Raw genomic sequence first — 23,070 nt, 5'->3', positions numbered from 1 at the left:
TGAGAGCTACTGTACTTCATGGGTACTGAGTAATACAAAGGGCTACCAGTTTGATACACACGGTTTACTTTTAGTTATATCACTTAATGATTTATTTTTTGAACAGCTCCAAGGCAAAGCCATATGATCTTTAGGGTAGACCTAGTGCTGGCAGGCACTTGTGGGTGACTCCTGGTATAGCACATTTAAGCAACACGATAATTCAAAGTGATTTATATGATTAGAAAATATAGGGGACAAACAAAAAAATGTTTTACTAAAAACAAAAGTTAATGTTTCAATTATTAATAGAACAGGCAAAGGCAACTCTAAGATGAATGGGTTTTTAATCTTGATTCAAAGGAACTCAGGGTTTCAGCATTTTAGCCGTTTTCTGGAAGTTTGTTCCAGATTAGTGGAGCATAAAAAACAGAATAATTAAGCTAACTACAGCAACATACCAACTTTATCTGTCCCTCTGTGCCGAGCCGTAACCATCACATTTGAGTCACATCTAGGAACACAAAGTGTATTTACTCTGTTTCTGTTTTTTTTATATTTTTTGTACTTTGCTTTTCACTCTTGCCTGTTCCTTGTTCTTATAATCATCTGTCCTATACTTTTCTTTTCAGAACTGCCAACTAATTGCCTCCCAATTATGTATTTTTTGCTAGTACATTTATAAAACATACATTTTCCAAAGAAATGTTCCCTTGACAAAACATTTAAAACCGGTACAAAAAAAGGAAAATTGTGTCAATTCATTCAATGGTTAGTCAATTACTGTCACTACACAGAGATCACTAAAGGACCTCTGTGTAAAGGATAAGTAAAATGGGAAACAACAAGAGCAAAAGAGGGATAAGGAGAGATTCAGAGAGGTGAGTGCTGCAGACAAGTCCCAACATGTCCCAAGCATGGTTATTGTAAAAGCCATACAGCGTCACTCTCCTTTCATCCGATCAGTCTCTATTTTTCACCAAATTTTCAAATGGTTTACATCCCTCACTTAAAAATAAAGTGTGGCCTTCAAAATTATACATCTTCCTGAGCTGAATTGAAAAGGTACAATTTCTAAAACACTAGTCACAAACTCTGAATGTACTTCTACAATATGTTTCAACACATCTTATAGAGAAACCATTATGAAATAAATCCCTGAACATTGCATATTTTTTTAAATAAAATGTGATGCTTGATTATAACTTTATTATCAAGTATTTATCCTATTACATAAAAACAAGAAAAATTGCAGCCATATCTGAGTTGGAAGGTTAAGATACTTTGCATTCTGTTCAGATTAAGCTTAAAACTATTTTCTCACAAAAAGCTACAGTAACTAAACATTTTAACAACTACTGCTGTATCTGAACAACCCTGATCAAATTGTAATAAACATTTCATATTTATTAACAATACCAATAAAAGTTGTTACTGGGGCATTATGCATCAACACAGACAGGAAATGGCTGAAACAGAAATGCTTTTTGTAAAATTACACATTTCTGTTGACAGTTTAAACTGTAAATAAATGATAATGTCTTCATGTGGCTAAATGAAGACATTTTTAAAATAACCCTTGACTGTTGAAGTAAAACCCTAGTAAAAAAGTAAAACCCTAGTTTAACAAACCCCAGTTTATCTTCCACCTACTTGATTTTGATAATGTGTGCAAAACTGCCCTTTCATAACATTTCAAATAAAATACACACAATGAATGCAGAACCACCTAATGTTAGAACATCATATTGGATTCTGAATGCACCGGATTTAAATAGCATAACAGTCTCTGGAACCAGTACAAAAACAAACATAAAACAAGTCTCTTTAATGGTAAAAACTTTATACACAAAAGAATCATGGTAATAAATCATGACGAGGAACATGTTTGCATCTGAAAAATAAAACAAGAAAAGAGGAATGGTTCTTTGTTGCTTTTATTGTAATTTAGTGTTCAAAAGTTCACCACAAAATACTAAATCTGATGGGGGGGAAAAACATTATTTGTCAAGAGGCAATGTCATCCACAACCTCAGGCTTTAATAGAGAGATTGAGTTGAAACAATTAGAGGAAACATTTACTTGCTGACAAACAATAGTTTCAAGCATTTGTAGAGCATTTCTCTGAGGTCTCAGAGTGTGTTTCCACTTATTTGTGTATGCGCGTGTGCATCAGCTGTCTCCCCTGTAGCCTTTTCATGTCACCCAACTCTAGGGGCTTGCGGCTGTGGCCATGGGTGGTCCAATACGTGAGAACTGCTTCCTGCAGGGGGTGTGAAAAGACCCCCTGATGGTATCAAAATATATACCACAGAGGGATGAAATACACACAAATGTATGCCTAAATACCACACGGAGCTGCAAATCACACCAAAAGGATGTGAGTGTTTTACACTTCAGATATGACGGCAGTTCATTTTTGCTTTTGGGTCACAGAGCTAGAACAAGCCCAAGTTTATTTTTATTTTCTTAAATAGTGTCCCACTCCCTTCAGTAGTCTTTCCAAAATATTAACTTTGAATGTTTGTCGGTTAGCTACCATCTTAGTATGAGTATCGTTTACAATCACCTCATTAGAATAAGCTATTTAAATCTAAAATTAAATACTCAAACTTCAAGTTACTTACAGTTGTATTATAGTGGCAACGTTAGTTCAGATTCCTCAATGTGAAAATTAATCAGACACAGTTAAATGAAAAAAATATTTAAATACAGTCAAATGTTGGTACGTCAATCAGTTACACAGTAATTAGCTCCTCAGTTAAAATTGTTGACAGTTTCTACATTTTAATTAGTCATCAAAACATCCAATGGATAGTTAAACAAATCAACATAGGGTTATTTTTTGTGTGTGGTTTCACATAGAAAAAAATCCCCAAAACACAAAATTTAAAAGATGCTGATTAAATATGCCTTTCAGAATGGACTGATTTATGGCCTTTTCATAAAATGTCAAATCATTTATCATTCTGTAATCAAATATAGCAATACTGGTTTATCATCAAACGCCAAAGCAAACACACGAGGGTGGAGCACAAGCCACTGCACAACAAATAGTGAATTTAGGGGAAAAATAGCCCCTTTATGGAAATCTATAATGAAACTTATTGTAGATTTAATTAAAACAATAAGTTTAATTCTGGAAAAAATGATTTGAACCAAACTGAATGAGAAAAGGATATCCAGCTATAGAGTAATATATGAGGATAACTGGAACAGTTTTTCCAAACTGCATTAAAATATTTGTTCTTTCAAATGGTTTTTGGAAGAAATGTAAAAACTCAGCCCTTTGATTTGAAAAAAAGAACAGCAATAAAACTGATCAAATGGGACTTGCTTAAGCAGATAACTTAAACTTCCATCAGGAGGACAGGCTTAACCATATCTTTGGACTTAATTAAGATGTATTCTATCAGAGTACAACTAATGCTTTCTTCTCATTTTCTAACATTTTTTAGTCTTTCTTGTCAGCCTTTCATTAGACTTCATTTGATTTTGCTTTCTTTTACAGGTAATTAGTTGTGTTGATCACAGCATTGATGTTGGGTTCAAGTAAATCACAGGTAGACAGTAATTAATTGCGATGTGTGGGTTGGTGGTGTACATGTCACTGTTTGTGTGTGTGATCAACAAAGAAGGTGGTCAATACTTTCGGAACCTGAGAGCAGTGGATATTAGTATTTTTGTTTCTTTTAAATTGTCAGATATTACAGAGATCAAATTGAAATGAAAGTGAAAACTGTCATTTAACAAATCTCCCAATATTAGACAGCTAATTGTCTAGTTATGTTTAGATTTGGAAAGGCAGCTAAATATGACAGCCCATATCGCTACAAAGAAATGGATCTAAAAAAATAAAATAAAATAAAATGCACAGGTTAAAACCCATTCAACCTGTGTATTAGATATGCGACTCTTCAAATTAGATTTTTTCTAAAAGTCAGTCCCCTAATGTAAAATCAAAACTTACTGCTGACTAAATTATAAATTTCTCCAATGAGGGAATAAACATGTAAACTTTTGATTGAAATATATGATTTATCATGAATTTATCAGTCTGAAAAGTAGAAAATAGTTTATTAAATTCAAGAAGAGAAACTTAAAAAAACTTTTTTACTTCATTGTGTAAGATATAACTGATAAAGTTGGGAGCTGACTTGGACTAGTTTAATAAGTTAAGCAGGTCAACTTATCCATCAAGACGGTTTCGTCTTGATGGATCACAAGGTTTCGTCTGAGTTTTTTTATCTAAACTGAGGTCATTGGAAACATGTGCTTCTGGGGAAAGATGCCATAAGGCAATGATCAAGCAATCAGAAACAAATTTGTGGTAATTTGAAATCGATGCCCTGACTTAGGGTGTCTTCACACCTGAGAGTCTCGTAGATTCTGTTCCATTAGAGACAAAATTACAACATTTGTTACATTTTCTGCTGGTGAAGTTCACTTTCTCACTGCACTGTGTCAAACAAAGCAAACCCTTTGAAAAAACTGTTCTCCCCCTTGCCTGTGGTGGCGCTGCACCAAGAATCACTGAAGAAAACACAAAAACCTCTGAAAAAGACACTGAGTGCAACTTCTATGTTCACGAAATGTAAATAAAAATGGAGTGACTCTTTGGTAACAATTTGGTGGATTCAATGGCAGATTTCCTAAAATATCTTGTCCTGTTTCTTATTAAGCACATAAGAAAAAATAATTAGATGTTTGTTTTTTTTTGTTAAATCGAGTTACTTATAAAGATACAGTAATGTAAAAGCGGGTTTCCGTTATCAATGACAGGGGTCGAAAGGTCATGCTTTCATGATTCAAAGACATTTACAGGATTGCTAAAAGACTGAAAAGTTCTCAAATCAGTATTAAACAGTTTAATCTGACCAAGTATAGACATCATATTGAAGCATATGAACCTAATTTCTTGGCCCACTTATTTTCTACTGATCCTTTGCTCCTGCGTGTGTGGGTGTGGGTGTGTGTGTTTACTGCACTGCAACTCAGTTTGGGCTAACAAATTTATACTTTTCATAGGCTTTGCTGCTTTAAACTTGATTCACAACATAGTTGCATCTCTATTTTAAAAGGAAAGCTGTGACATGCAACTAGGAGCTGCACTCACTCATTCTGATAAATTACACAAAAGAAAATGAGGACAGAAAACACATTAAGAATTATATGAATGCAATGAGTCATTGACCATTTTTACTTTACACATGAAGATGTGTATATTTCCATACATATAAAAATATACACATATGTATATATTTGTATTTACACATCTCCTATAGCAATGTTGCACTTGCAGTTTTTTGTGGAGAAATGTTCCTAATGCTTCTAATTTTAATACCAAATGACAGAACAGCAGTGTGATGAACAGCTAAAAAAGAGGGAACAAGCATAAATAGAAACACAGAAATGCACTTTGGAGAAAGGACATAAAACCCAAATGTGAGTCAGAGGATTTCCAGCAGTTAAACATTTTACCAGGCACAAGATGACTCTCAGACAATAACAAGGCCAGAAAGCCAAGCACATGGCTCAAGCATTAATTCAAGTATTTTACTGCCACCTATTGACTGAGCGGGGAACAGGGTCCCCACCCCCACAATATGTTGTGCAGAGGAAAACACTGTAATAAACATAGCCTCTTAGTGAGGAAAAAGGGGGAAAAAACTGGGAAGGGGAAATATCAGGAAAATAGATTTCAGAAAAAAGTAACCAGTGCAATAAAATAACATTTAATGTTAAAAGAAATCCCATGAAACCATTTCTCCATTATCAGAAAAATAAACTTAGCTTATTTGCAGGTGATTACAGTTTTTAAATTCATATTTACTCTCGTTCTTCCTTTTACAATCCATTTAGTGACAACCCCCCCTCCCCCCAAATAATAAAAAAAAAAATCACATGACTAAAAATAAACAAAAAAACGAGCATTTGAATGTATGTCTTACTGAAGTTGAGACATCTGGAGTTCCAGATTTAGATTGCATTACATACAGTAACACAGCAACAATCCAAAGGGAGACAGATGTAACCCTACAGTTGTAAATACATGTGAAGTCCAGGTGTAACATAATATAGAGTATTTAGTAGCACAGTGCATTTCAGTGGAAATACAGTAGGATGGTAAAATAAAGTGATTGTCAGAGGTTGTAAACTATTCTGATGTGGCAAAGTGGAACAGCGAGAGGAGGGGTGTGGACAAGTTCACAGAGGACAGAGCAGATGGTGTCTGCTGGACTTACACAATCACACACAAACACACACCAATGCACGCAGACACACAACACACTGGTGACATAATAGCAGCATGCCAGGTGTGTGGTTGGTGGCCTGCAGTCTGGCATTGACTGGGAGTTGTGCGTGTGTCCCTGTGTATATGTGCTCTCTTTGTATGGAAGGGGCCCCCTATTCACTGCTCTCGGCTGCCAGCTTGGCACTAAATCACAGGAGGAGACGGTACACACACGCGCGCATATACTCACACACGCCCACGTGCACACACACCACCCTCTGCTGTCTTTTTGTCCAGCTCAGGGAGAGAATTAAAAGAGGTCAAACAAGAATATAGAGGCAGAGGCACAAATGAAGGACAGCAGCAGTTTAGCTGAACTTTAGGGGTAAACCAGAAATAAATATATATTTAAAAGGTACAAGAACCGAGACAAGAAAATAACAGTCCCCTCTCCTCTTTACAGTCCCAGTGGCTTTCAACTTGTCAAACCAAGAATAAACAGACAGACGCAACACGAACACACAATGAGCCTCATGTCCATGCATAATGAGCTCTGGTAGAGGTGAGGCTGCAGCTGGGTTACACAAACCTTGCTTGAAGAGACAGCCTCAGGAAGTATTCATTGTGTGTTGGTGAGTGTGAGTGCATGAGAAGATAAATTCCAGAAAAAATGTGATAATATAAAAGTTAAAAATTTATATTTTTTCACATTTTCTGTAACTACAATTATTTAGATCAAGAAAAGCAAATGGAATAAATTACATAGAAATTTTTCAGTCATCATTAGGAAACACTATTCTGAAATTGATTACTTTTAAGGTGATAAAAAACACAAGCATTCTGTGTTTTTACCAACTAAATCACACTCACCACCCTCAACCTATCATGGGGAGAAATGTTGCTTCAACGGGCCTCCAACAGTAACTGACACCTTGAAAAAGGAGAGTCAAACCTAAATGTTGGTAAAAAGCTATCTGTTCATGGAAAGTTGAGTGGAAGGAAAAATGTAGCCATAGGGCAAAATTAACAGATAAGATGTGTGGAATAGATAATTTTGTAAAATGAATCTAAATAAGTTCCACTTTTTGAATTGAATAACTGAAACAAACATATAACCTCTTTCAGTTCAATTTAACTGAGATGAGTCAGTGTCAGGCAACCTTAAAGGGTGTGATGAAAAAAAAAAAATGCCAACACTTCCTTCCTTATATAAGTTCTCTAAAGTGTTATCTTTAAAGCTAAGAGAAAACATAGGGGAACATCCCCACATATTAAGTGCAAACTCGACACTGCTTTAAATGTACGTACTGTGCAGCAAAAGAACAAGCTTTATGGCTGAAGTCTTGAAAGTTTCCCTAATTCTGCACAGTTGGTTTATGAACCCTGGTGTGCAAGCTTTTATGGCTTTAAAAGCAACCTTTTTTTTAATTTGTGCTGAAAAAAAAAGTGTTCAGCGCAACTGACACCGCTATACATCTGTTGAAATGTTTCAGAGCTCTGCACACATACAACTTGTTATTGCTGAATAGTGCTTTGGTACAGAAGTGGTGACATAATGTATGGCTGAACGCTGGCGTAGCTGTAGCCTGGGTTATATCTCAGTTGTAGCACACAGGGGGAAAACCTCTGTCTGTGTGAAAAACATCAGCGAGTTATTGGCCTGGAAGTGATTCAGAAAATCCATTTTAGCTTCTCCATGAGAGCTCTTGCAGGGGATAATGAATTTGACTGCCTTCATACAGGAAATTTGTACCCATTCTTGCATGCTCAGCAGTTTTCCACTTCTTTTCAATAAATGGCACTTTGGTGACTAAACTGTGATCAATGCTCCCATCAATATTTAAATCTCTTGGCAGTTCTCCCTTTGGCTTGAGTTTTGTTTTCAATCTCTGCACTCTACAGGACGTTGTGATAATGCCAACAGCTTCTGAACTTCTTCACAATCACATCTGCTTTGACCCAGTGCATCTGCCAAACGTGTTTCCTGCATGACCAAACTCTTTTCTCTAACCTTTTCTGTTCTGAGGTGATGACCAGTCATCCCCTGCAAGGTTCACTGACCCTTCATGTAATCTGATTCCAGGTGTAATTCAAAGGCACTAAACTATATCTTGCAACCTGAATAATCCACTCAGCCATACAGGATCATAGCCGACGAACTTTGGCAGCCTCGTCTGGCATAACTGCAGCAGCAGAGGCAAACAGGAGCTGACACCTGTCACAGATGTTGGACCTACCCAGCGAGCTGTATATCTGTCTGTCTATCTCTGGCTATCTGTCATATGTCATCCAGCTGGAACCCAGAAACTAAGCAGTGTCATTTCTGTTAATATCTGTGTTTAACACTGATGCTAGCAGTCATGTGGAAATGTGAAAAAAAAGCAGATGATGTCTCTGAACATTAGTGGGGTTTTTGTGCCTGCAGTGCATCAAGTAAACAGACAATTTGAGAGGCAACAACATTTCTCCCATCAACTAATTGTAAAATTATTATCATGTAGAAAAACTAAGTGTTCTTTGAGCATAGCAACATTTCATGAAGGTATTTCAAGCTAAGCCTCCAGCCTTAGCTTGAGCCCAAAATCTAAATTGCATCATGATTGCTGCAATGCATGTCACACACTAATATACTGTGTCATGTGGGAATGATCCTCGTGTGTCTGTGCCTAGGAAGCGTCACATCCTGTTTCAGACAGGGCCATTTCAAACACACCCTAGTGACAGTTTAAAATGACAGGGCATCAGCAGCAGTGAGGAGTTTGAGGACCACAACAAAAATAGAGCTTTATCTCTCTGGTCAGCCCTGGCATCTTACCCTGGCTCTGTTGCCCATGTTATTTCTGAGAGCCATAATGTTTAGAGGACAGGCTTTACTTTTCTCAGCATGATGAATCCATAAAACTGACAGTAAATCACTGACTTCCATATTAATTTCAGTAATAATTTTCTGCCCATTAAGAGGGCAGAAAATTCCCCAGTCTATATTTCTATGCACATGCACAATTCATAACAGCATCACATGAAATAAATGTGACACATAAGACTTGATATTACAAAATATCCCCTTCATTATGTTATATTTAAACCCATGAAACATGTTCTTCAATATGCCAAAATACAAGGCAAAAAACTCTGCGACAGCAGTAAGAGTCGTGTTAAAGGAATACTTTACACAGTAAAGTTGAAAGTAAAGACTACATTGCAGAGGTAACTAAAAATCAATAAAAACAAAACAAAAAAAATCCTTTTGAATATCATCTTTGACAAAGACACTGAACTAAATGCAACTTGCTGACTGGGAGTAGACGGTGCATGGAAGAGTCATGGATTGGAGTGGCACAGAAGGATAATATTTACCAAGAACTAAGAGGATTTCTATCATTTATACAAGAACTTAAGGAGGATACTCCCACTTCCAGAAGAAAACTATCAAATACCAGGTTTTCCACCATTTTTTCTTCTTTTCCAGAAAAATATGCACCTTAAGATGCACCCTTTTCTCCTGACACACAGGCCAGCCCACTCCCTTCTTCTCACCATGTGTCATAAACTCCACATATAAACCTCTACACTCATCTCCCAAATAGTCATACACACCCACAAGCTTGTCATTTGCCATGACATTCACAGCCTCCATTACCTGCATGCATTAACAAACCTCTCTGATGTTAAAAATTATACATTCATACATTTGAATAATTCAGATTACTTTAAAAGCTGTGCACGCACATTCTCCCACCCTTTTCCAGATGGAAAGAGAGCTATATACCTCAAATCGTATTTGAATAAATCCCATAAATCCTTTCAAAGTTCCCAGAGATAAACCAGTCAAATACCTCCAAAACTGGCAGGTCGGCCAATCAAAATTAGCAATTCATACTTTCAGCGTATTTCCATTCAAAACAGATCAAATAGTAAATCAAATTGCAGAGTCCATTTGTAAGACTCAATTTATTTGAGATAAGAAAAAGGTGGCTAATAGAGGGAGACGGAGAGGATGGGGGAATTGCTACACTGCCGTGATGTAATTCAAAAATATTTGATGGAGAGAACACACTGTGCCTTTCATTCAGAAATGTGACATATCATTTCAACTGTTGAAGAAAACAGACATTTCATGTGACAGAAAATGTATACATCAGATTACCAAATGGTGCACAATTGTAATTATTCCTGAATAAGAATAAATAATTCTGATGAAACCTTCTTATCAATAATGCCACTCAGCAAGAATAAAGTACTTTAAATGTTTTCTCAGGCTTACCAATGAATACCAAACCGACTAAAGTTTGGTCTTAAACAGTGGAAAAATGGGACCCCCACTTATACACTTATCCTTACTTTTTGGGTTTTAGTTACTGCTTATGAATTTGACCTGTTGGTAAATGCCTTGAGATAAAAGGTCTAAAATCAAACTTTAAAATAAACTTGATTGAATTCAATAAGAGCAGACTGACAGTCAAACACCATTTCCATATCAGCATCTATGGCCGTTGTAGTCTTTAACCAGATGTTCACACATTATACAAAATATTTTCATTTGGTAAACAGGTCAGATTTAATTTCCTGATCAGTATATTCAAACTTTGTAAGCTCACACATTTCGGTCTCTGTCTTCCTATTTATGTCTTTAATTGACTCCTTTGGCTCTCAAAATGTTTTTGACTTTGTGTAACTCTTCTAAATTTAATGGCTGTACTTCATGGCTTCTCCTAAAAAAAGTCTCTCTCTAATATTTTTTAAATTAAAGCATAATTCTGAAGTAATAAATCAGACTTAGGAACAAGTATATTTAAAAATTTGCTTGGGGGGGTAATTTCAGCCTCACAGAAACTATACTAACTGTGCACTGCTGTTTGCAGGTTGCTATAACAATAAATGGAAGTAATCATGATGGACCAGATGAAATAAATTTAGCTGCATAGCTTTATTGGTTGAAAGATGAATAATTATAACTGAAAACATATTGTGAATTTTACTGGTTTGGGAGAATTTTTTATAATCACCTCCTGAAAAATGTGAAATAGAAATGTACAATACCGTTAAATGGAACAGCCGCCCCCCCCATAAAAAAACACATTTCTGAAAGCTGTAAACTCTAGAGCATAATCTGATGTGAATTCTGAAATGAAAAACACATGCAAAAGAATGAAGTGAAAATAAGTTTTGGGACATCTCCAGAACATCAGTGCAAAGGATTTAGATTCACAAAACTATCCTAAAATGCAATAAGAAAATGGTATACTGACACTTATATGCTGTGATTTCTCTGTGCAACATTCTTTACTTCATTGAGGGATCCTATTACTTGGGGCTATGATGACATCATCATGCCACCTTGTGGGCAGGTTTAGTCACAGGTCCCGTCATTAAGACATAGAAATGCTTTACATGCATTCATGTCTGTTTTACATAGATCTGTGGATCAATTACAAGTAAGATGTAATATTTTGGTTATTTATTGAAGAAAGATGTATAGTTAGGGTATTCAGTTATCTTTACCACTAATAACATCATCTCTAACTACCTCAAGTACAAGGATTGTTAGCCACTGTAGTGAATATTTACGTAAATGTGATTATTAATTGTATAGCTCACTTGTGAAGCAAGCGAGCTATACACTCACTTTGCTTTAAAAGTGAGTGTGTTTAACAAATAATGTTAAATGTATTTTGTTTTTCTATTTTCAACTGAGACAACTGTAATAGTAACAATAATAATGAAAGCTGATGCCACTTTTCAGTTTCCTTTTGAGTTCTAAAAAAGCCCATCAGTAACAACCTGACTGGTGGATTGGTTAGTTGATGTTTCCAATTTACATAACAGTTTTTAAGTACTGTTTTAATTGGAGGATTCAGTTTTACTTGGCGCTAGTAGGTTTTCTTTAAAAAAAAAGCATGACCCTTTTATTGACAGAAAAAATTGCATGTGCTGCTCACAAAATATCAAAATGTCTATCTTTTCAATCTTTCCAAAACCAATTGGTGGTGAGGTTCTTTTTATTTTATTTTTTTCAATTTTTTTAACACATCACTTATGTGTAAAAACACACACACACACGCCCACACGCCAACACACATCAAGGTCTGGGCAGCTGGTGCGTTTGCCCTTGACTGCCCACCCTGTGGCAGTGGCATAGATGCAGCTGTTTTGGAGGGATCTGGGAGGGACTTACTAAAAACTGCCCTTGACAAGGACATCTTCTTTTCAATTTTTCTTTGCCCCTGTAATGTGAGAGCCTCATCAAAAAATTATGCCTTATTTTTGAAAAGCCATGGCTCATATAAATGTTGCTGCACTGACACAGCAGAATCCAGAAAATGTCCAACAAGAACATATTGCATTTCTATTAAGCTCTGTGTTAAAGAGATTTGTGTACATTTCATGTCACAAACAAAAAGAAATTCATAAAACCAATATTTGTATATTTGTGTGTAAAATATAAATCCTAATAATAATATTGCAGCAGCTGTTGAATATTCCCACACAAAGCAAAATAATTTTTTTTCAAATAACACTACAATAATATATGACAATAAATTGGTGCCCGTCCTAAAACTGATGACACCACTGCTTCTAGGTGAGATAGCTGGACTTCTGGGGCAGCAGTGTGTAAACTTGCCCTTGTTTGACCCGCCTGGGGCTTGATGGAAGAGTAGCCTGCTGTGCAGTTTGGGATTCTGGGAGAGTGTTCTTAAGAAACAGATGCCAGGGCACAACAGCTGTTCCTTTGGCACAAAACTAAAGCCAACTGGCAGGAGCCTCTCCCCAAGAACAAAAACATCAACATGTGTTACTCAAACCGAGAACCTCGTAATAGGACACACAAACATACAAATATGCTGCAACTGCATAGCAAACCAAGAGCAACACTCATGGGCACACACTGAATTATAAATCAAACTACCCCACCATACTCTTTCCAAGAACATAGATACCCTTGGCATGTTCATGTCTACAACATGTTCAGACAGTAATTACTAGTTGTGTATTTTCTGCAACTTTCCTATTACCATCTGTATTGAATGATTTTATAATAATAAATTAATAATGATTAAATACCAACATTCTAAGTAACATGGTGATTGTACTGTATGTGTAGAGTCAAATTAAGATACTCACCCTGGAAAGACTGTCTAGCTCGTTCCACAAGCTCCTCTATGGGATAGCTGGCCAAGTCTCCTCGAGCATGTTTTGTCTTGCAGTACGTACATGCATTCAAACACCTGGAACAACATGAACAAAGTAGAAAGTTGGCTCATCATCACTTTGAAATATGCATTATTTTAAATAAAAGTACAAAGTCTGTCATTGGTTGAATTAGATTAACAAGCACTTGGTGTTTAGTTGAGTTTGCTTCAGCTTAAACAAGCAAAATATACTCATACAGCTCCCTTTTAAGATCGACGATTTAAAGTGTTTGACAAAGAAGAAAAAAAACACAAAGCATATAATATACAGACAATATAAAATGTAAGGAAACAAAGCAAAGCAATGATGATTCATCTTCTGAACAGAAAGTTAAAAACAAAGCATGATATAAATTAATCAAACATCATTGCAAATGTTCATGAAAACAAATTGAAACAGTAACAATTAAGGGAAGAAACCTAAATGAAAATACTTGATTTTAGTCAACAGATAAGCCTCACCATACGTTAAACCAGAGTCAAAACTGTCCTTTTCCTCATAAAACCCTCATAAAGACTTTAGCTCCTTTCAAAAGGACCACAGACAGCTGTCTTTAAGGGAACAGTGGAAAGCCTTGACTCAATGCAGTGTTCTGTTACAAAAATAGAGAAGCTTAATTTTAATTCACCATGAAAAGACAGAAGCTGAAGAATGAAGCAGGAAAAAGAAAATTTAAAAAAATATAAAAAATTACTGTCTCACACCAAGATGTAGAATGATAGCAGTGTACGGAGTCTAGGGTAGATCTTAGTGTCAAATAACCCTTTATTTGCATCAAATAAATGCTTTTTTTCTCTAAGAGTGTAAGTCAACTAAAAAGCAACAGAAAATTGAGCAGAACTATTTATATAGAGAGCATTTGCAAGGATGACCTCAAATTTGTCACATTGGACTCAAAAACAATATGTTGCTTTCAGCAGTTCATTTATAAATATAGACAACATTCAACTCTGATTCTAGTTGTTTGCTGTTGAGAAACCTATGCAGCGTATTGACTTAAACAGTGTTGTTCCATATGCAGAACAAGTGGTCAGTGGTTTTCCTAAGAATTCCCAGAAGAAAAAAAATATTACACACAACACAACAAAACAAAACCTTCAAATATTATTTATCAATCAAATCAAAGCAGTATTTATCTGTATGCTGGCAACTTATGTCAATGTGAAAAGATGTTCAACATTTAATTTTAAGAAGTACTCCTCAAATGCAGACAGCAACTTATTGTGTTTGTACGGGTAGTTTTATCAATACATTTTGCCACAACCGGCCTACTGAGGACATTTGTGATCTTGATATGGCCCACAATGGAAATGAGACTGACACCCCCACTCTAAGGGTATTGTTGATCCTAGCCGAGAGCACTGAAGATGGTAGCTAGGTCACAGAACCTAACTGTGGAGAAAACACAGACAGATGGGGTCCTGTGTACAAGCATGCACACACACCACTGGGGGTACATCCATTCTAATGTGATCAGCCCTCACTGAGTGGATCACACCAACATTAATCTCAAGAGACAGTCGGAGGCTTGGTTGTCAGTGTGTGTGTATTTGCATCAATTATGTGGACGTTTGCTCATATGGCTGTGTGAGTGCACCCCTGATAAACATTTGTCCAGTATCACAACAACAGTGGATCTGACTTTTTCATAAGCTTCAGCAAGCTGCAAAAGCTAGTCAACACTTTAAGACCTAGAGAGTGAGTGAAACATCATTAATGTCTCTGACACAAGCTTGTCTTGTGTTCAAGCTGGGCTGCAGAAGAGCACCCTCCACTTACCAATACTCTAATCATATTCTGCTCTGAAAGGTATGTGATTTTATATTACATCTCCAAATTAGACAAAAATATGGTACTTTAGGGATATAATTAATAAAAAAGGAATCAAATAGACAGTTATTGTTCTGACACAAAATCAACATTAAGAAGTTGACATGGACATAGGTCCTAAGGTGTACTAAAGTGGAAGATGATATAAAAAATATATATAGTGTCTTATTGCGACCAAACAAACAGAACTGAGATGCTGATATTGCACTTGCTGATATTGGGATGACAATATTGTTCAACTTATCAGCAACACAAATTCTTTGGACAATGTTATAAATTTTTGTTTGTTATGCTTAGAAATAAATCAATGTATGTTTAGTTAAAATCCAAGAGTCACTCAACATCATGTTTCTGTCTGATACCAAACTTATATTGAATATACATTTGAATTTAGCTATAGCACCAACTATTTCTAATAGTGCTGAAGGAGATACAAGGGGAACTGCTATTCAGCAGCTGCATATGTACAGCACTGACAATTATGTTGCAGAATTAGTAGCAGTGACAGCAACAGGAGTCTTGCTGATTTTCTTTTTCAGATTTTTTTAGGCTGTAAACAGTTGTCTGTAATGCCTTAGACTGAGTTTTAAAATTTTTCAAAATCTTATTTACCACGTACACTTCAAACTCAAAGTACACCACCACCACCCACCTATTAGCTACCATCCCTTTCCTACTTTGTACCTGTCCTAACCCTTCTGTTTCGTTCCTGTTAATTAAACCATAGAGGGGGCTCCTGCAGCTGACATCAGAGTAATTCATTAATGTGTAAGAATGTAAAAGGCTACTTCCCAGGTGTATCTGAGTCCCGTATGTAGGTAATTTTAGACAAAGGCTATTGTGTTACTGTAGCCTTCAAAGTGTAACAAAGAAACAAAACTCTGGGTATTTCTCCATGTACACTCTTGCAAAGCTCCCTTGACACCCAGGCTCATACACAAGAGTATTTTCTTCTTTGCAGAACCTCACTTATGCAAAATCTTAAAGAGACGCACTGGAAGTGAATGGAGCAAGAAAAATGTTTTCATTCTGATAAGCATTTAGTATCTACACATTAATTAGAAAAGTGCATTATGCATAAACAAATTGGGCCATTGGTGTATTCAAAAAAGAGAATGCATGTGTTTATGGGGGTTTGCATTGTGCTAGCTTCAAAATGTAATTAAGAAAACAAAGCTTAGACTGTACGGAGGAGTCTGGGCACTTTACAAATTGTAAAGACAGATTATTCACTTCGCTTATTGATGGGACTTGGAGGCGGATGAAGTGGGTATATGAGCAAACAATGTCTTAAAACTCCCATTATATATCTGAACAATGCATAAAGCCTGTAAGTTTGTTGTTAGTGTCATCTCAAAGTCAAAGTGGAGGTGGCTAAATAATGTGGAGTCAAGGAACAAAGAATGCCAGCACAATAGAGAGAAGACCTAATAAGAGCAATGAATAGAAGATGATTACTAATTCAGAAAAACGAGTTGGCAGTTTAACCTACTACAAATTACATACACACTCTGCAAGCATACCAAATACCCCAATAAAAACAAAATTAAGTATATATTTGTATATATTAAGCCATAATAAGGATTTAGGATTAAAGCAATTGTTTAATGTTCAGAGCTTCTTTTACAGCTTAACTTGGCTCAACTTTAAAGCAAAAACAGTATTTTTCGTGAGTCTTCAGATTTGCCAAGAGAAACGCAACAGTGTATAGACAGAAATGTTAATTGTCAGTGCAAATACTAAATTATGCAAAATGTCCTTGGATTTTTAGAAATTCATTTATTTTTTGCTCAAAATTGTAAATAATTTTCCTGGCTTTTTAACATTTCACTAATTTGCCTCTCTAATTCCTCCATCATGTGGCAAAGCTCTGAAGTGGTTAGAATAACACTGGATCTAAATTATCTCAGTGCTTAATTGCCAAAAAGTCAGTTAATGTTTTAATTTCTAGTTACGCTAAAAATTGAGCTCAACAAATAAAATGGGATTTTATTTTTAATATTGTTTGTATTTTACTATTTAATGTTTTTATGTGTAATTTTCAGGCTGGTTACATTTTAGAAGTGTTTTGATTTGCTATTAACTTTGCCAGTTAATTTTTAGGATTTAGCACTTTTTTTTTTTTTTTTTTACAGATTTTATATCATTCCCTTATTATTCAAGTTGACTCTTAATTTTATAGATTATGGCCCCAGATCAAACTAAATAAATAAATGGCCTCCCTGCTGTAATAGAAGTAATAAATTACTTTAAACTTAAAGTAAGTAATCTTGGGTTTACATATAAATAAATAAAATTCAGAAACATTTGACATAATCCCTACTTGTCAATAAATCTTTACAACATTTTTGTCTTCCAGCTGTCTGTGGAGAGTGTTTGATATGTAGCTGGGGTTTGTTTCATACAATGTTCAAACTCAGCTGCTGCATCTAGCCTATTCATTTGAGTCTCATGTTTGTGGTATTAGACGCTGAAAGAGCCGTTTTAAAAAGGGTGCCTCATGTTCCCTACAGTGTTTTAGCAACTTCTACAGTAACTTCCTTTGTTGTTTTGACAAGAAAATGCAGCTTGGGAATGCCTGCAAGGTCATGTGCATTTGTGTGTGAAACCACAACTCCTAGTCTATATAGAAACTGTTTTCACGACTGCCTGTTTTGTCTGTAGGCAGATCTTTAGAGACTCTGTTTGTACTAGATCAATCGGGTCATTGTTACTGGAAAAGAATGGTAAGATGTTTATTGCTGAACCTTCAGGGTTACTAACAGTGAGTACAAATGCTGCACAGAGATAAGATCTGAACTTACGGACACGCCACAACTTGAACAGCTGATGAATCCAGCTGCAACACTGAACACTATAATTTAGCTGACTGATAAATCCCACCAATGTTACACTGGTTTCCCTGATGCTTCTGTACAACATTTTCAGTACTTAATATTCAGACATGTAATAATTCTCAAAGACAAGCTAAAATAAGTCTGCTCCTTTCAATAACACCAATGCGATATTGAAGGAATGAAATGTGTGATATTGTCATTTTACAAATTTCCGCTAATCAGCAAAATATTCATCACATTTAAGTCTGGTTAAGTTGATAAAGAAAAGGAGGCTTTCCAGTGGCTGCTTATTCACAGCAGTTTTAAATAATTATTTGTCCAGCTGCATTATCGCCTTTAGCTGGAATAAGCATTAGAAGTTTAAATCGTTACATCTAACTACATAAGAGATTTTATTTGTTCAAAAAACATGAGGTTCTACTTTCTACATTTAGTAGCTGTAAATGTAATACTTTTTTGATTTTGCTTGCTCTGGTAAATAAAAAAAAATAAACTGGGTTGATAAATATAAGGATCGAAAAGTTGATCTAATCTCATGTCATCTTAGAACTCACTTTAAGAGCCAAAATATTGTTTCCACTCTGAACTTTTATCCACATGAACATGAATATTTTGCCAAACTCAATTTTATGGTGCATTTCCTATATGTACTCTGTTCACAAGGGCACTGAACTGATTTTATTTATTTTTTTATTTCAAAGTATATGTTCATATCATTGAATATTGAATATCAATGACTATATCGGTCTGGATTAACCCACATTTTTCTTACTTGTCTCTTTCTTTCCATTATTCTGATGTTCCAACTGCTTTATGTGACATTTGACATAAACTTCACATGAAGTGTGCGACTCAAGTGCAATTACATTCCATCAAGTGGCCCACATATATTACTGACATGCATGACTCTTAAACCGTAATAAAATAAAAAAAATCTTATGCTCTTCCGACAGACACAAAATGCTAAAACTTTACAGTCTAAAATTTTGACGACAGACCCGTTGTGCAAGTTTACACTTTATAATGTTTTTTAAATTCAGATCACACAGATTAAACTAAGTTAATGTTTACAGTTCCCCACTGAAAATTTGATTTAAATTTGTATGCACCAACAAGTACTAGTACACATTTATGGTTGTTATTTTTTCTTTCTTTTTTTTCCAAAAACCAAACCAAACCAAAAATACAAGGTAACTGATTTCAGAAAGATTTAGCTACTCGTGCTCTTTTAAAGGGCTACTTATGTTGTTTTGGTCTCAAATGACAAGCACACTTAAACCCAGAAAATAAACAAGCAGTAACCAAACAGAAATAAAAATTAGATAAGGGGTCTGAAACTCACCTGACACAAGCACTCACATGTTTATACAGTTAGTGTTTTTAGTGTGCATGCTACACTTTTATGTGACCGCTTGGTTTGCACAAGTGTAAATTGAGATAGGATAAATGTTAACCATACTGCCTGCAAAACACTCATGATTCACTTTTAAATCTGATGCAATGATTGCATAAAGGAAAATTTCCCCATTCAGACACGTTGACTGGTTCACATTTGTAAACCATCACAGAAGACACCTGATCAGTGGAGGGACTTGGGTGTGATGATTGTTCTCCATTTATCACTTGAAAAGATGCATATAGGAAACCAGATTGCGCAAAAGGAGCATTAGATGATGAGTTGTGGTTACATGTGAATGTCTATGTACAAACTTCATTTGGCTGTGACACAGTAGGACTAATTCAGTTACTCAGGGGTTGTGTACTGTATTACCTTGTAATGGCACAGAATCTCATTTTGCCCAAGGAGACACATCAATCTTTTGGATATACTGGGGAGATCAGTGTCTCTTCTGTTGAGTGCATGTGGAGAAAACACTGGAGGAACATTGTGTGTGCATGAGTGTGAAGTCTCAGGCATGTATTTGAGTGTTTCTGTGTTCGGTAATGGGGAAGAGTGAAATGGAATAAAATGTTCAGATCACTGGAGCTGAAAACTACCCATACATTGGTTTGATAAACAGCATGAAAGACCACTATAGTACAAGGCTCGAAGAAGTTTGTGTTTGTGAGAGTGGGTGCATAAGAGAGAAACAGAAATCGAGAGAGAAAGCAAGCAATGGAGTAAGCATACAAGCGTGTGTCAGGGCTAAAATAAAGATTTCTTTTTTTTTTTTTGAAGAGATGTGTTTGTATGTGCTGAACATGAGCTAAAGTGTAAAATCAAAGTAGATTGTGTATACTGTGTGCATCCAAGCATTACAACAATCCTGCACATGTATGTACGTGATCAGAAATCCTATTGTAAACACTCCTCGCTCTGCTGTAATTCTACTTTTCTGAAGTAAATCAGAACATTCTCTTTCACTTCTGTTTTTGTAACTGCTTGGCAGAAGACTTTTCATTCCTGCTCCTTGAAAGAATAGGGTTACAACCAGCACTTTATAAAAACACAAGATCAGGCAAAGAATTTCAAGGCAACTTGCATACAGCTTAAAAGTCAAGAAAAAATGTAAGTAAAATGCATGTATTACTCATTAGTAAAAGAATAAAAACTCAAGATTGAAGCAGAGAAAGATTTACTGAGATTAGTTGAAAACTTTATGAACAAATTTCCAGCCATAATTACATCAGTATAATACAGCAATTACAGATTTAATAAATCTATGATCAGAATAATAAAACAAGTTATTGATCTGGCCACGACATGGAGAAAACTGTGAATTTCACCATGTATAACTGTACCCTCACCCAGTGTACCTGCACTTATCAGAGTGGGAGCAATTAAAAAAGATACACAACAGTATCTAATGTTACACAAAATTTGTGTCATCTCATCCCATTGCAACCCACAATTTTTGGGGGTATTTTCAAGCATATTTGGTAAAATAAACTATATGACATCAGCTAAATGATTAAACATTTAACCACCAGCTTCCACAGTTTTCCTACAGTAGATGCAGTAGTTGCAATTCCAACTACAAGGCTTTTTTCAGCTGGGTAAACATTTCCAGAAACACATCTGCACAAATAAGTGAGGATGATATCTACTGCTCCAGTGTGTTTGCCTGGGTGGTGGATGAAGGAGTCCAGGCACCACGATGCAAATGGCAGAAAAGAAGCAGCTCACACAGTGGGGGTTTCATTGCCAACACAAATATATTCACTATACATTCTGACATACAACCACACAGACACTATTCTGTCTCTCTGCTGGTTTTGTTTATGTAGTGTCTGTTAGTGCATATGTGCAATTTGCTACAGTGACTGATGGTGACTACATAAATTAAACATTTGGCAGGAATAAAGGTCTATTAGAACTGAGCCACAAGTCTGCTAGAATTGTTTACAGTGTGAACATAAACTAACCACAGACCTGGAACAAGTAGAAAATAGTACACAAAAAGAGATTAATTCTGTTTAGTTTGGATAAAGCTTCCAACAATAGAATCATGCAATATTCAACACAACTTAATGGCCACATTGAATTATCTTTTCTTTAAGTAGATAAACATGGCAACATTAGAGTAAGAGGAAAAAAATCATAAAAAAACAACTTGAAGTGAATAGAAGGAGCTGAACAAAGAAAAAGGGATAAAATGTTGTTTGGGCTGCAAGGTTATCCATTATGTTTCCCGGATGGATTAGGCAAGTACTTCAGAAAAATAGAAATTTAAAATCTGGAATAAAAGCAACCCCAGAGAAATTAAATTCTTCAGTGTTTGTCTGTATTCATGAGATGTTGAAGTTTGCATTTGTGAAACATTTCTAAGCTCAACCCAGATGGAATCTGAAGGACATTCGCATGTCATGTTAAGAAATTAAGCACACGCTTTTGAAGCTCAGGTTTTATCTTGCAGGAAATGATAAATTCCCCTTTTCTCAACAGACTGCAAAATTCAATACAACCGCATATCGTCAACAGTTCACAACATGTCACATACCATCATTTGTCTGAGAAAAGTGAAGTGAAAATGTGAAACAAGGGTAGTAAAGACCAAGTGCACTCAATTCAGTAGTTTTTAGATTACCCGAGAGCAGCAATAACGTGAAGTAAATCTCTTGCTGTATAACCTATGACCTCTGTTTCTTGGATCAGTGTGAAACACTTTTGACCAGCTTATCTTTACAGCGTTGATTTTGCTGATGGAAGTGTAAGAATAGGACACAAATGCATATTTAGTTCCAAAAAGTTTTCTTCTTTTCAAGTGGAGGACCATGGCAAAATCTTCATTATATTTTAGCCAGTATGATGATAAGTTATTACATCTTTGACCTTCTGCATGGCCTGATTTCAATAATGCTTATGGTGTTTGACAAATTAATGATTTGGGGTTGTCTTAAATGAATAGCTGGATTTGTTATCAGCAGTCATTACTAATCAGTAGTATCCTACCAAGAGGATGTGTTTGTGTTAGTTTCCATGCCTGTGATAAGAAGCATTAAAAACTCAGATCACTAATTTCTGAGGTGTAGCTTTTAGGTTCTGCATCTAGTCTCAACATCTATGATTATTGACAATCATTTCAAACATTTTACAACCACCTGCTTTTTTGCTAATGAATAGTACAATTTCTATTGTTTGCAAATTGTCATAAAATACCCTCAAGTGTCTCTAAAATATAACTGCTAGTGCGTTTTGTCTGTAAAATTGATTTACCAAACACCTAAATGCTTCAAACAGATACCACTGATCTGATTTGGTGATCTAATTTAATTACCAAACACACTGAATTTCTATGTATGACGTCAAATTGTACCACACATACTGTTTAATAATTTGCTGTTGAAATAAAGACAAGGTATTTTATATATTGAGCTACAGCCTATATTAAGTTAGAATCATCTAACTTACGTGATATATCTACAGAGAGTAGATATATTTGCACAGGTTCAAGCAACACTGCGGCAATCAGCAGTATTTGCCCTTAAATTACTTATTTCAATCTATGAGCTGCCAGATCATCACTAGCAGCCTGTTAGTAATTCATCACTTGTTGA

At 35.6% G+C, this 23,070-nt stretch overlaps 1 protein-coding gene across 2 annotated transcripts in view; it reads right to left on the bottom strand.

Moving 5' to 3' along the window:
• Positions 1 to 23,070, bottom strand: part of cdkal1 (CDK5 regulatory subunit associated protein 1-like 1) — a 195,799-nt gene that overhangs the window by 97,705 nt on the left and 75,024 nt on the right. For both annotated transcript variants that reach the window (XM_032558700.1, XM_032558699.1), the window contains one exon: positions 13,337 to 13,440. In XM_032558700.1, the coding sequence (XP_032414591.1) occupies positions 13,337 to 13,440 (104 nt within the window). The remainder of the gene's footprint in view (positions 1 to 13,336; positions 13,441 to 23,070) is intronic.

The sequence above is a fragment of the Xiphophorus hellerii genome, chromosome 3 (assembly GCF_003331165.1).
Source record: "Xiphophorus hellerii strain 12219 chromosome 3, Xiphophorus_hellerii-4.1, whole genome shotgun sequence".
Classification (NCBI taxonomy): Eukaryota; Metazoa; Chordata; class Actinopteri; order Cyprinodontiformes; family Poeciliidae; genus Xiphophorus; species Xiphophorus hellerii.
This window is presented reverse-complemented; position numbering and strand designations above follow the sequence as displayed.